The 15,636-nt window shown below is 40.8% G+C and overlaps 1 protein-coding gene across 1 annotated transcript; it reads right to left on the bottom strand.

Annotated features, from left to right (window-relative positions):
- Nucleotides 1–1,576: 1,576 nt before the first annotated feature.
- Nucleotides 1,577–13,326, bottom strand: cacng7a (calcium channel, voltage-dependent, gamma subunit 7a). The gene is made up of 6 exons (XM_087787198.1): nt 13,262–13,326; nt 7,369–7,564; nt 6,696–6,782; nt 4,944–5,084; nt 3,387–3,532; nt 1,577–2,439 (listed from the first exon to the last, which is right to left on the bottom strand). The coding sequence occupies exons 2-6, from the start codon at nt 7,562–7,564 to the stop codon at nt 1,939–1,941; spliced, it is 1,071 nt and encodes a 356-aa protein (XP_087643324.1). The 5' UTR covers nt 13,262–13,326; the 3' UTR covers nt 1,577–1,938.
- Between the last annotated feature and the right edge of the window lie 2,310 nt (nt 13,327–15,636).

Raw genomic sequence — 15,636 nt, 5'->3', positions numbered from 1 at the left:
CATGCTACACCCGACGCTGCCATTATTATGAGAAAATAATTGTTTCACTTATGTTTTCTAATTATTTACACACTTCCTTCAGCTTCAAAGCATAGATTTTCCCAAAAGTTAAGGAAGACTTTCTATTTGTTAGTGAGGGGCTGGTGAAGCTTCAGTCGTTTTTTAAAATTGACGTGAGGTTTTGTTTAAATATGGCCCAAAAGCTAAAGAGCAAAGGTTACCATCGAGTGTTTCACGAAGCTTCATCAACCCGTCATCGTAACTTGCTGCTACTACAAGTCTCTTGTTTGACGACACAGCCCATCGTCCGAGTCACTGTTGACTGGAGCGACTTGTTATTCCAGTCAGAGTTCATCGTAGTTGGATTTGAAAGTGATGTGAGAAAATACAAAAGTCCATTTTCACCTCATTGCATCCTTGATCTTGTCCAATGAGTCCTAAAGCCACTGAAACACACTTCAAATGTTACTTCGATCCATTCATTGACATTCCATCAGATTCCCCCGAGTTCAGATCCTCACTCTTCAACGTGTGTCCATGAGAGCCAGAAAGGGTCTCGACTAACCATCATAGAGGGTCTCTGTGTCTGGATTTCAAAACTTCCAGAACATCTCATGATGCTTCTCTTCGTCCACGACTGAAGCTTCATGCTCACTCGTTTGATTGAGAGACAGTTCCAAGAGTTTGTCCGATGTTTCTCTGGATGCTGGACTGTCATTTGACATAAGCTGGGTTTCCATGAGTGATTTGTTGCTAAATAAAATAACATTTAAATTGTTTTAATACAAACTACCAGGTTTTTCATCATGTTCCATTAAATGTCAACTGGGACAGGAGGTTCTTAACTTGTGCATTATGGGAAGATGGAAGCTCAAAACCTTATTTTTAATCTAAAATTGTATTTAAAGTATGATCTTAGAAAAGTATTTCAGGTGTGTATTTACATTATTGTTACACTTTTATGATTGTGTCTTTGTGAAGCTTCTAGAAGACGTTTCAAAGTTCGGTAGGTGGCGCTCTTGGTTTGGAATTACTTAATGGTTCATGGTGCAATATAGTATTACAAAGTTTTAAAAACACTGGGCGTGTATCCCCTTCACAGCCTATCTGTCTTTTTACAACAGGTTGTTTTTGTTGCCTCCAAAATAATTGATGGATCAGCATTTTTCAATGTCACCTTGAAAGCTTCGGTCATTACCCTACACTGAGCAGTGTCACCTTCCTTGAAGCTTCTTATTTACCACCTAATTTGGAAGCATGTACCAAAGACGAAAACACTTTTTCACGGTCAGACTTTAGTGACATTTCAATAAAAATGACAGGTGTGGACAGAGAAATAGACCAAGAGATCTGCATTGAACATATTATTATATTAACAATAATAATAACAATAATTATTAAAATAATTATACTACTACTAATAATAAAAGTAATAATTATTATACTACTAATAGTAATAACTACATTACTAATACTATTAATAATAAAAGCAATAATTACACTAATACTACTGCTACTAATAATAATAGTAATAATTATAATAATAACTATAATGATACTTGGTTTTGTGGTTTTGAGCCTCCATCTTCATGCATTGTAATCTCGCGACACTCATTTTAATGGACACATGAAAAACTGTAAAAACTGCAATAAAAAGTACTGTAAACCCAGCTAATGCTCATCATCTGGAGCTAAATCTGATTTCAAACACATAAATACAAGGTAAAGACCACTTGTTTGTCCGCTCGTTCCCAACATTTGTAACCATTTACATTGGTCATGAAAACTATTTCTAATTACTTTTGTATTCTTCAAAGTTCTTCCTGTGTGTGTGTGTGTGCGTCACATTTGTGTATCACGCCTCCTGCTGATCTACTACAGCTGCGCCTCAAAAGATACAGTTAAAAACTCGAGTTTAGTTTATGTTCTCCGCTGGGTTTAGCACGGCGACGCGCTCATCCTCATGTGCGCGTGATAGTGCGGCGGCGGCACGGCAGCAGGGGGCGCCCCCATGGGCAGGGAATGGGGTGGCTTCCCGCCTGGTTGAGAGTGCGTGTGGGGCGCCCTCTGCAGGGTGGAGCTGGGATAGAGAGGGTGAGGATAAGAGGAGGAGGTGGACGAGGAGGAGACGGCCTGCAGCTGATAGCTGGTGGAAGACGAGGGTCCGGAGGAGGAGGACGGGGTCTGTCGCCCGGCGGCGCCGCCTTTGGACGGAGGCTGAGGCGGCGGGGTCTGGGTGAGCTGGATGGAGATGTCCGAGGAGACGTCGGAGGGGCTGCGGCCCCGCTGGGGAGGAGGCCAGGAGTCCGGGTGGAGGAACTGCCCGCTGAAGTCGCTGCAGTCGGACATGCGGGGGCGGTAGAGAGCCGGGTGAGGCCTGTAGACTTCTTCTTCTGCGTAACGCTTCATGAAGAGGTAGACGGACATCACACCTGCACCCTGAGGCCCACAAACATTCGTGACAGTTAGAGGACGGAGGTGAAGACAGGGGGAGAGATAAGAGGAGATGAAGGAGCTTGGATGAGATGAAGGAGAGAAGATAGAGGGATGGTGGTTTCTGATTGGAGGGTGCGGAAAATGAAGTGTGAGATAACAGAAGGAAGAAAAAAGACACAAAAACAGATTGAATGAGATGTTGAAGGGAGGAGAAGAGATGAAGGGAAAAATAGAAGGAGGAGAGGACATGTTGCCCTGAAGTATTCCAGACGTCAACATTTATGAATATTGATGTGCACAGTTGTGTGCGTTTGTGTGTTCGGCTTATTGGCATCGCAAGTAGCATTTTGAGACACATTATGCTAAACTCTTGTGTGTGCATGTGTCTGCGTAAATGTTTGCATATGTGCATGTGGGTTCTTGTGTGCATGTGTGTGTGTGAATATGTTAAATGTGTGTGTGTACATACATGTTTGTGTGTTTGAGCGTATATGTGCATGTCTGGGTGTGTAAATTTGAGCATGTTTGTGCGTGTTGGTGTGTTTATGTGTCTGATTCTGTGTGTGAGTGTGCACAGGTGTATGCATGTTTGTGTGTGTGTACACGTATTTCAGTTAGTGTGCATGTTTGTGCGTGTTCACTTGTAGGCATGTTTGTGTGTATGTACCTGTTTGTGTGCGTTCACTTTTTGTGTCTGTGCATGCTTGTGTGTGTGTGCGTGTGAGAATCTTTGCGAGCATGTGTTTAAGTTTTTGTGTCTGTGTTACAACGTGATTGTGTTCTTGTGTGTGGACCTTTGCGCACGTGAGCATCTTTGTGCGTCTGTGCATGCGTCTATATGTGCATGTTTGTGTATGCGTTTGCGTGTGCATGTGTGTGATGCTTGTTCTGTGTGCATGTTTGTCTTTGTGTACGTGTGCACGTGTGTGTGTGCACTTGTGTGTGTGCACCTCTTTCAGCAGGAAGGAAGAGGCCGCCAGTGCAAACGACCATCCGTAGTGATAGTGGAAAAACTGCTCCGGCTCTCGAGGTCGATTCATGACCTCGTCGTTGATGCTGGAGATGTAGAGCACCAGACCCACAACCAGACTAAGTCCTGAACAAATACACAAACACACTCAAATGTTAGTGGGACGTATAAACACAGATTAAAAAACAATAAAGTAAATCAATACAAGTCATAACAAGCTGCTGATGATGATGCAGTTTGAGGAGGTGGTGACAATACACTCTGGTTCAGGAACCGGTTCAGGATCTTCGAGTCAGACCGAAAAGTAAAAAAAAAAGGACAAATGTCTTGTCTTGAACTGGTGCTTGAATGGTGTATAACTATGCAGATAAAGAAAAATAAACCCTGAGCAAAAGAAGAAGAGAGAGAGAAAAAAAAAAGAGTATGCTGTTCGCAACCTTCACCACTAGATGTCAGTGTTCTGAATGACAGCTGCTGACAGAATCAAGCTCCCGGTGGTTTTGTGCGCAGTCACATGCAGAAACATGCACGTCCACTGCAGGACACCACCCGAAGGTGAGAGAAAACACTAGAGGAGGCGGCTCGAATGAAAACATGAGGAGACATAGCGAGGAAAGATTCTGCTGCTCTCTCTGGTTTTGCACTCTTGATGAACGAGGTACTTTAAATGCATCAGCACTGAAGGAATAAAACGTGTTACATTTGTTTTGACTCTCACACATCCTCTCCTGCTCAATGAATATTCATGTCCACTCAGCTGCCGCTCTAGCTTATGAGTACAAAAAGATGACATCATCATCATCTTCATCTCTACGTCAGCCTGACCCTCAGCAGGAGTGAATCCACATCAGCTCCCGCAGTGGGAACAGAGAGAGCGAGATGTCAGTGTGCGCTAATATTCAACCTGCGGGATGGGGAGGGAAAAAAGATTGAAAATGCAAATAGAGCCTCATAACCCTGACTCTCTCGCGGGAGAAAATGTCTGCAGGTCTGTGATCGACTTCTTTCCTGAATCATCCTGACGTGAAGTCTGTTTTAGACGACTGTGATAAATGTCTGTAATTAGAGGCCCTGTCTTCACTACAAGTCCCATGATGCATCAGTTATAGCGTCTGCTTCTTCTTTGTCTGTCGGCACTTCCCATCATCCACCTTTTACTTCTTTCTTTATGTCCACTTTGCTACATTCAGTCCCTAAACCATAAATCATGACAGTTCCTTCCGTCCAGTCATTGATCGCTCCACCATGCCTGCACTCTCTTCTTCGCCTCCGGTATCTCCATTATGTCGTTTGACTGATGTCTTCACTGCCCTCCTCTCTTTCACTCACATGTATTCCGTCTCTCTGATGTCACCACCGCTTTCTTTGGACTCTCACCACAAATCGCTGTCCGAGTCAAAGTTTAAAATCCAATTAATAAACCAGGTTAAAAAAGTCATCGATAACACTGAGACCGTCTCTGAGATTAGTTCTATCTGGACGACCGATGGATTCTTATGATTGAGTGGATTTAATGGCTTCGGTCGAAGGTTCCCACCTGACAGAATGAAGAATATTCCGGACACGAAGGCGAGGATGGTTCTCTGCGGCCGGATGTGTCCGATGTTGCTGATGATGAAGGCGGTGAAGACGAAGAGCAGAGAAACCATGGGGAAGGGCGTGGCGGTCCGAACCATTTCTGAAGGACAGAGAGTATTTTAAACGTGTCATTTTAGTTCCTGATTGTTACATTTTAATCATAATTGTGCTTCATATGTTTTGTTTTGAGCTTCAGTTGAATATGAACCTGATTGGCTTCTAAATAACTAGTATAAACCAAACAACCACTAAGGTACATTAAGGTAGCCGGGACAAGCTATTTAAATTATGTCAAAGTCATCATATTTGTATTTCTTTCACTTAAATTTTTGTGTTACCTTTTTCTATATTGAAAAAAAGAAAAGTAAAACAGTGTATTTGGTGTATTTTACTTGCAGTAAGGCACACTAGGCTAACAGCACAACACGGTCAGGACCAAGGACAGCTCTTATTATTGTATTATCCTGCTTGAGTCCTAAAAAAACAGATATTGAACAAAAAAAGCTTCATGATTTTTTTTTCCCGTTTTAGACTGTATAACTCGAATAGGGTTCTGAGCTTTATTATTCCTTGTGTTCCCTCAGGGTCGACTCATTCAACTTTACCCAGAGACAACATAAGGAATAAAACAAACACATTTTGTTTTCGGGCCTCTGGGTCACCATGACCCTGAGACAACACAAGGGATACAACAAACACATTGGTTTTTCGGGCCCTCCGGGTCACCTTGACCCTGAGAAAACACAAGGGTTTTGAGCGTCAGAGACGGACAGCATTTTAACAACATCTTCTGAGAACACACACACCCTTATACTTTTATTTAACCTTGAGATCTGTTAGATCTTTTAAAGTAAAAATCAAGTTGTTTCTTACCATGAGATCAGAAGGAAAGTGTTCTTACATCTATGAGCACTTACAGGGTTGATTCAATCTTCACTCATTCTCTACTCACCCTCATGTCGACTCATGGTTCGGGATTATTTTCAGAGTAAACTGTGTATTTTTAGAGTTCCTCGCAAAAGTGAGTGTGGTTCACTTTTCTTCATCCAAAAAGACGTCCAAATACCTCCATCCTGCTCTACCATCTTTTATTGAAGCCTCACATGAGGAATTGTTAAAACATTTTTTTTAAAGTCTAGGTTTTAAGCTTGTTTGAAGAGGAAGCTCCCAGTGCCTCAGGGTAAATCTTGACACTGGCCGAGCCCTGAACTGAGAAACCTTGAGAAACTTTTTAGAATCAATTTCTCTGAACAAATCCTCATGTCGATGCTTCAATACAAGAGGAAAATTAAAGACAAGCAGTACTTGGATGTTTTTAACTGAATATTTGGATGAAGAAAAGTGAGAACTGATGTTTTTTTTTTGTCTATGACTCCCAAATCTCCCTTTAATCTCAACCCAAATTGAAGACCGATCCGAACGGTCCTTTGAACACAATGAAGCTAACACTGACGTACCTGTTCAAGACCTTCACCTCGTTATTCTGGACTATTCCTCATCTCCCAGCAACTAAATTTGGAGTTTAAGCTCAAGTGAACACATCCATCTTCTCCTCCCTCCATGTGTCACCGGGAAAAGGTGTGCTCTCATTCTAAACCTTCAGAATCTGGGTCACCTCCCAGCCTCAGTCCGTGAAAAAAAACCCTGTCACAAATCCTTCGGTCACACTTTACCAGCGTTAGTTTGGAGTGAATGACTGGTTGTGACTCACTGAGAATGTTGGCCGTGTTCTCAGTCGTGATCTCGATCTCTGGCTCGGTGAAATACTCGGACGCCACGCATCTGCCCTTCTCCGGTCCTGGGAGAGAGGGAGGGAAGAGGAGGCTGGTGAGCTTGTGATAAAGACGTGGAAGGAGAGTAATTTGGAAATAGATTGAGGTCGCTCGGAGTGAAACAAAGTCCATCTGGGAGCAGAAGAGGAGCGAGCATGAAAACATTGTAATTAAAGTCAAACTGAAAACACACAGCTCGCACAAACACACAAATCTGTGAGAAAAACATTCCACACACTCTGGTTCTGAATCGCTCTCAGCGGTTTTTTTTTTTCCCTCCGATGACCTTTTGTTCTGGGCACCAGACAACAGGGAAACACAAACATGGCTGCCACCAGAGAGCGCCATGATCATGACCCAGAACACAGAGATGACTCAGACAATAATGGGCTGCTGTCTCAGCAGGTCACACCTCTGTTTTAAAAAAAAAAAGAGGTGACAATTTTTTCATGTTTCTGTCTCAATTAACGTGATATTTAGACACCAACATTTTTCATCAAATTGTCCTTGACAACATTCACAGGTTCATAAGGTCAGGGGTGGGTTTAAAGGCCAACATGTTTTATTTAAAATGTCCACTTGATTTTGAGAATAATTGTCTGAAAATCCTACCTGCCACAAAACAGACCCTCCAGAGGCCAGAGTGCAGGCTCATCTTCACCTCCATGCTCTGGTTCTGCTGGAGGATGATGCCCTCCTCCATCAGCAGCCAGTAGTCCGTCGACACGGCCACGCCCACCAGCAACAAACCGCACGCCCCGAAAATGGACGACAGCAACGTTAGAGCTCGGGTACTGAAGGAGCTCATCTGAGGAGGAGAAGAAGAAGTTTGTTTCGGTCAATAAATGAGCTGGATTATCAATTCTCAGTTTAAACTGCTGTTTAATCACACTGAGGAGGATTCAATATGAATTCATGAATTTTATAAGAGGAGATATCTGAGATTTTAATGTGTCTTTATTGAGCTTAGATGCTAAATATTAATGGAGAATGATGAGAAAACTGTCTGTGATTAACCATCTTAACTCTCTAAAGAGAATTGATACAATGAGGAGATAAAAACAACATTTTTGCAAGATTGTACACAGCATCAAAAGTTGAAGTTGAGAGTTGGTTAATGATAAATTAAAAGTGACTATATTTCTTTAGGTGTTTCACTGGATTTTAGTAAGGTTTTTGAAGTTATTTACTTGTCTGGCTTTGCTCATAACTAGGAGCAAAACAAAAGAGAATTAATAAAAACCCAGCATATGAAGGCATATTTAATTCAATTTTGTTTTTGAAAGTGTATAAAATATGTGGTTATTTATAAGTAAAAAAGAAAGAAATACAAATAAAAAAGCAAATTAAAACATAACTAAACAGTTAAAAACCCCTAAAATAACAAAAAAAAAAAAATAATTCGAATGAATCAACGTCAATGTTTTTAATTACCATTTAAACACAGTATCTATGTTGAAACTCTGTTTGTGACCCTGAAATGTCGAAACTCCAAATAAATGATTTATTATTATTATTTATTCGTTTTTATACACTAAGAATGATATTTGATGGCATTATAACTTCCATGTCAATCACACAAAAAAAGCGGGAAAAGTCTCTGAAACAATCTATAATCAAATTATTATATGAAAAATGATTGTCAGTCTTGTTGTTTAAACCTTGAATTTTACATCCGTTTTACATGGTTTTAAATCATTTGAGGAAATACTTACAAATGCATTTTGTATATTTAACCTTAACAAAACCTAAAAATAGCTTCTGAAAAAAAATGTCTCTTAATAATCATGTATGTTTGAAGATAGATGATGAATTGTTTTATCCACTGCTGGATGATTCAGTCCAGCATGAAGAAGAAGAATCTTCCTGCAGACTCAACTGAAAGAATATCGGATCAATAAGAGTTAAAACTAGCTCCACAGACTTGGTGGTAAACATGTTTATGAGAAAAATAAAGGAACCAATCGATAAAACACTCGATAAAACTGCTTTCAACTGATATTTTCATTCATTATTCTGTGTCGTTACGTCATTATCATCTTTGTTGTTGATCATCACAATGAAACTCAATAACTACAAGAATCTGTAAGAAAGCATTTTTGAAAAAACATTTGCTGCAATCGATCCGTTATTTTCCAGGTACAGTGCAGTACAGATTATTGTCACAAGGTGGCAGAAGTACTCCCTTTTCGATACGCCATTGAGAAGCGAGAGGTGCATCAACACACACACACAAACACACTCAATAACACACACACATTCAAATGCCAATTCATATTTTAATGATTTCCATTTGCTGTGTTTGGATGAGGAGCTTAAATCTCATGAACGACAAGCGTGTTTGATGATAAATAAAGTATTTGGAGCCTAAAAGGATTGTTCAGATGGAACAGGACAAGCCAGCCTGATTGAGACTTGAGTGCCGCACGCTACACTGGTGTCACATTCAATTCAATTATTAAATATGACACAACATCAGGCCTTCGTCATCATCTGAAACCAAGCCTCGTTTTTTTGTGGAGCTTTTCAAAAAAAAAAGAGAAAGAAAGACAATTTTAGGGGTTCGAGAGGTCAACAGCTGAATAAAAAGAGGTTTACTTTACAAGGGACAATGACAGAAAGATTCTTGGAGTCTGAAAACACTTTTCCCCCCTGGAAATCATGTTTATAATAACCCCCCCCCCTCTGCCGTGATTGGCCAAACATCAAGGTTTGTCACAGCACGTCATCAAACCCGGAAGTCTCCACCTCCAAGAGACTCAGTGTATAAACAAAGCGGGCGTGGTTACAGCTGGCTGGAGGAAAAGTGAAGCAATTATTAAGTCATAATGGACTCCCCTCTCGTAACCTCTTGTTCGCTAAGATTTTAACGGGGTAGAACTTTATAAAGTAAGTAAAAACATTCTTGTCGTTCTTTCACTCTCCATGATAACCTGAGCTTTATCAAATCTGCCTCCTCTAACTTAACTTCCTGTCTTTGTATCAGAGCGACAGTCATACAACCATAAAAGTATAACGTTTCACAAATACATTTTAACAATAACAAATAACAATTATAAAAAATATGAATTAATAACGAGGTATGAATCCTTATTAAGAAGGACATTGTCGCTAAAAGTATAAAGATTATATGATACATTTAATTCATTATTCTCTGGTGCACTTGATTCTTTTTAACGAACCAAAATGCTGAACGTGACTTTCATGAATGACTGTTTCTCTCCACATCTTCAATGGCTTGTAATGAGTCTGAATTTTAATTAAAGCCGGATCGTCGGCGCAGGAGCCGTAATCTGCCTCATAATCAGGAGCTTCGCTTCGTGAATACATTTTCTAGAAATAGAAACGTAATGAAACCCACTCCAGTCTAATTGTTTTGTCAGCGTGTCGTTCCCGACACCTTGTTTCTGTCGATACCAGCATCAATCAGAGCGAGATTGTTCTCTGTCGTCGCTGTCGATTGTTTGTCGCAGCTGCTGGGTTTAATGACGCTGGTGTTTTTAGGAGCTCAACAAGTTTGTTTGTCTAAAGTATTCCAGTCTGGTTCAAATCATGTACTTTAAAAGTCAGCCAGAAGATGGGAGTAAAGAGAAGAAATGGATTGAAACTATTCTAGTTATATTGGACGATTACACTTTTTTTCAAATTGCAAGATTCATAATTCCTTGATTCTATTTCTTTCTTTACTCTGAGACATGAATCAATGCTCGACCTTTGACCTCATTGATCTGCACTTTGACTGTTTTATAAGTTTAATACTAACAATTTGGATTTGGATTTATTTATTAATATTCTCTTGATAAAACTGTAGTAGTTTTTTATTTTTGCAAGTATTTATTTCATCTTAAAACGATTAATGGCAAAGTCGTATTTGTAAAATAAAGTAAAATAATATAGTTTTATTGGTTTTATAATACTTGGATCTTTTTCCTTTAGCTTGACGACACTGAGTCTGGTTCTGCTCGAGGTTTCTGCCGTCTGAAAGGAAGTTTTTTTCTAGCCACACTGATTCGTTGGGATCTGAATTTCTTGTCTCCCATATAGTCTTACTTCAAATGTTAAGTGTCTTGAGGTAACTTTGTTACGATTGGACACCAATTAAGTTTAAAATTATATTTCAAAAAACGACGTGAAAAAATAAAAAGTCCTCAGTAGTATTGTCCTTACTCCCCTTGCTAGGAAACAAGAACCAATTCATGATATCTGATTTGGAGGTGCTGATCCTCATCCATGAACACACCGCCCTCACTGGAGAATGATTTTAAGAATGCAGCAAGTGTTGAAGAACTCAACGGAACAGAACAAGACTAAGAGTTAGCAGTTTTCGTTCTTAATTTCTGACAGAAAATTCAACAAAAAAAGAAACTCATCTCTTCTCCACTTCTTTCTTCTCCCTCAGGCTTCCACAAAGATTGATTTTTGGGACTCTAGCGGGAGATGTGTTTGGTCCAGTTGACTGGGTGGATTCAGTGCCAAGCTGACTGTGAAAAGGGTCTCTTGGTGATGGGCGGGGCTTGTTCCACAGATGGTACGTTCAAGTCTCGAGTCGTCGAGGGAGGATGTTTGCTTTCTGATGAGGAGGCAATATGTCGCCTGTTGGCAGCAGACGACGCAGCCAACAGGCGACATGAGCGATGGTTATTTAACGGTGGGAATAAGAGTCGGCAGGAGGAGTCGCACGTCCAGACGGGGAATAAAACACAGATTAAGAAAAGTATATTCAGACTCTCAGCTCCACCAGGTAACAGAAGTCGAGAGAACGTTTTCAGCAGATGGTGGGAACACGAGTCTCATCTCGGAGTCTGTTGCGTTTTGCTTTTCATGTTGTGTTGCTCTTTCAGTGAATCAATAATTCATTCTTTCATATCAGACTTTTTTAAATTCTCTTTGTTTTCTGCTCTCAGAGGTTCTTTTTCCCCTTTCACCTCCAGCCCTCCATGTTTAATGTTTATCAGCCAATGTTCAAAATTCGAGGCCTGGGGACCAAATCTCAAAAGTTATTCATGTGGTCCGCAACATAAATACATATATATATATATATATATATATATATATATATATATATATATATATATATATATATATATATTTTTTTTTAAATATTGATTTAGAACTGAATTAAATATGAATTTAAAGTGAAGCCAAAAATGAGCACCTCGATATTGGTAATGACAGTTTATACATCAACGGAGTCAAAACAAAATTGTTATCCACCATTTAGGTCATTGGCCAAAACAAACAAATATTTTTGACTAACCAGTAATTGCCCCCCTCCAAAAAAACCCAAAACAGATGTGATATCAATTCAACTTAATAATGTTTTACGTCTTGCGATTGAAATGTGTTATCTCTGCTTACTATAATATATCATTAAAAATATGTAATATATAATATAATTGATATACATTTCATTAAAAAAAACATGATATAAAAGCAACACCAAATATGTAAAGCAATACCTATAAAGAGGAAAACTCAAATGAAAGACACAATAATAAAGGTCTTTAAACAAAGATATTCAACAAGTTATATCTGGAGATAAACTAGTAACAAAAATGTCAGCAAATGGTCGGTTTTATAGTATAATTTTGACCTGCAGGCCGCCTAGATGGAATCAGAGGGCCCTGAACGGCCCCCGGACCGCATCTTGATTTTACTCTTTATTTTAATTCTCTTGTGGGTACACAAGACTAAGTACTCTCTAAATTATCTAGTATTGCATGTACTTAAGAAGACTTTCCATTACTGGATGATTGATCTGTTTTGGGCTCTGTAAAGGAAGTGCGGGACATATTTGGATCAACCCTGAAAAACAGTCACCAAGTCCAATCGATCAAGTTGATTTCCATCTACAGAGGAGCTGATGGTCCAGATCCAGATCTACCAGGAAGACTCGCCTACCGGTCGGTCCATCAAATGGTCCCAACCTCGCTACTGTAGAACGCACATATGAGCGTGGAGTCAAAAATAGAAGTGTACACATACGAGCAGCCAACTATGATCTCACAGACCTCACAATGATGGTCTGGAGCAGAGCAGCATCACGCACACGCACACGCACACACACACACACACTAGAGACCCAGCGAGTGGTGCTGCAGTCTGCTGGAACACATGGGATCCCCGAGACCAGCCAAGAGTTCCCTTTTTTTTTTCTTTCTGACGCACGCATGCGCACAACAAGTGTAGAAAAATGTGCGCACATCTTCACTAATGTTCACCCGGAGCTCTCTCTTGTCCTGACACATAGCGTGAGAACGGGATCCCTATCCCACCCACACCCCCACCCCCCCAGCCCCTCATCCTCCAGCACCCTCAGATGCGCAACACACAAGCACGGCAGCTGGATTCCAAAACTGACGGCAGAAGTGACGCGCACACGCACTGCCGTGCAGGTCCTCCGCTACACGCACGAGGATGGTTGCGTCAAGATGATGAAGATTAAACAGAGATCACCATCATCACCATCATCATCATCATCATCATCGTCGTCAGGTTCACTCACCTTGCAGCGCGGAGATGCTCGGCTGACAGCAGAAGTGTGCGCACTGACGAGTCTCCGCTCCAAAATTTGCAGTTCTGCCCCCCCCACTCTTACTCTCCTTATCTCTCACTCTGTCAAGTCTCTCTCTCTCTCCTCTCTCTCTCTCTCTCTCTCTGTCCCCGTGTCTTCCCCACTCCTCCTCCTCCTCCTTCTCCTCCTCCTCCCCTCCTTTTCTTCTTTCTCCTGATTCTTGACTTTACTCTTCCAGCACTGCGGAGAATCTCTTCGTTTGGCTTCTCATTCATAAAGCTGTCGTCACATTGAAACCCCAACGATGCTGAACACTGTCCCGTGGGGGAGAGGCCCTTGAGCAAGGGGTTTGATTATGCTTGCCGGCTTATTGATCACGTAAGAATACCCGAATGATTGTCTTGATCTGAAACCCAAATATGTTTCACACTGCAGTACAGTGACCAGCTTTACTAGGACAGGCAATTTCCTGCAGCGTTCACAAACCTTGCAATGGATAAGAGCGTTTTTTTCTGCCACCTATGAAAAGTTGTTTCACGCTTTCACCAGCAAACGACTCTATCGTTTCTCCAACAACTTGGATAGTAAGTAAGTAAGTAATAGTTATTTGTATTTGCCTTTCTAGGGTCACAAAGCACTTGAACGATCTAAACCAATACACATTTAGAAATTCCTTAAAATTTTAAAACTCTAAAAGGCCAAGACAAAAGGATCCCCAGAGAATTAGAAAAAAGTCTGCACAAATAAAAAGGTCTTAAGATGTTTCTTAAAGGAGTCACTAGATCATCAAACACAGAGAGAGAGGAAGATCCTTCCAAAGCTTAGGAGCAACAGTCTGGAAGGATTTCTCTCCTCTGGTCTTGAAGCGTGTTCAGGAACCATCAGTAGATTCTGATCCACAGACCTCAGAGCCCGAGCTGGGGTGTAAGGCTGGATCAGATCACTGATGTAAGGAGGAGCCTGACTATGAATAGATCTGAAAGTAAGAACCAGATTTTTAAAATGGATCCTGAAATAAACTGGCAGCCAATGCAGAGTTCTAAGGATCGGGGAAATGTGAGTTCTTCTACTAGAGCAGATCAGAATTCTCGCTGCAGAGTTTTGTATTAACTGCAGGCGAAGCAGCTCTTCTTGTTTAGACACGTACCTTTTCCTATTATCCATTTTCCTAGGTTTAGAAATTTTACTCAGCTGAAGGAAACAGTTTCTGGTCAGTTTTCTGCAGTGTTGAACAATAGACATGTCTTTATCAAATACAACACCCAGGTTTCTCAGGCTCAGACTGTCCTGAGTCACCCAAGTACTGACTCAACCCTGGAACCTTATCATCAGGACCAATAACCAAAGTTTCAGTTTTGTCCACATTTAGCTGCGTTGTGTGTTTTCACTCAGCCACTGTTTGATTTCTAGCAAACAATTGACTAATCTGTTCAACCTCTGTGGCTCAGTTGGATCAAAAGAGCAGTAGAGCTGGATGTCATCAGCAAAAATGTGATAAGAAACATCAGGAAATCTCTGAATGATTTTACCCAGGGAAATCAAGTACAACAAAAACAATAAAGGACCCAGAACAGAACCTTGAGGGACTCCACACAACACATCCGTCTAGTTAGACCTTATTTGATTGGCAGATACACTGAAACTGCGAAGAAAACTGTAACACAGACCCAGATAGTCCCACTTCATCCCTCAGTCTTCTCAGCAGGATCTGGTGATCAACTGTGTCGAAGGCTGAGGTCAGATCCAAGAGAACCAGAACAGTGTATTTACCAGAGTCAGCCGACACCATGTTCTCACTGAACACTTTCAGTAAGGCCGTCTCCGTAGAGTGAAGGTATGTTGCAGGATACCACAAAAGTACTGACCACATCATCATCTTTTTAAAGCCAGCCGCACATATGAACACACACTCGCAGCACAGCTTTGAAACCCATGATCTGCTAATTAATACTTAACCGGTGGTTCCTCAAATGGTGGGTCGGGACACAAAAGTGGGTCACAAATATATTAACAGTGGGCAGACAAGTTTTAGTATTGAAGGGGATTTTATTGTGATTGTGATTTTAAGAAAATCAACTTTGTTTCCCTATATTTGAAAATCACAGAAGACCAATAAAACAAAAATGGTGGTCAGTCACACATCAAATGATGATTTGTAATAATCAGTGTTTCTTTGTGACAGAGGCGGCGGCGAGACTAAGCAGAGCTGAGAGCAGGAGGTTGTTTTGAGTGTGACCAGATGAAAGAGTTCTAAACATCTCAGTACTTTGTGCTACGGGACTTCTGGACGGGTGTCCGTCATTTTCATTGATTTCAAGCCTAAAAAGAATCTTATTAAATGACCATTATATTATATTTTGTCAGAT

Source organism: Callionymus lyra, chromosome 3, assembly GCF_982586985.1.
Source record: "Callionymus lyra chromosome 3, fCalLyr1.hap1.1, whole genome shotgun sequence".
Taxonomy (NCBI): Eukaryota; Metazoa; Chordata; class Actinopteri; order Syngnathiformes; family Callionymidae; genus Callionymus; species Callionymus lyra.
This window is presented reverse-complemented; position numbering and strand designations above follow the sequence as displayed.

Bases quoted from the DNA above. Each gene is read 5' to 3' on its own strand.
- cacng7a (XM_087787198.1), bottom strand. From the start codon at position 7,564: ATGAGCTCCTTCAGTACCCGAGCTCTAACGTTGCTGTCGTCCATTTTC. The intron at 6,783-7,368 runs GTAGGATTTTCA...CCTCTCTCCCAG, and splicing joins GAGGGTCTGTTTTGTGGCAG to GACCGGAGAAGGGCAGATGC. The intron at 2,440-3,386 runs GTGCACACACAC...TGTGGGCCTCAG, and splicing joins CTTCCTTCCTGCTGAAAGAG to GGTGCAGGTGTGATGTCCGT.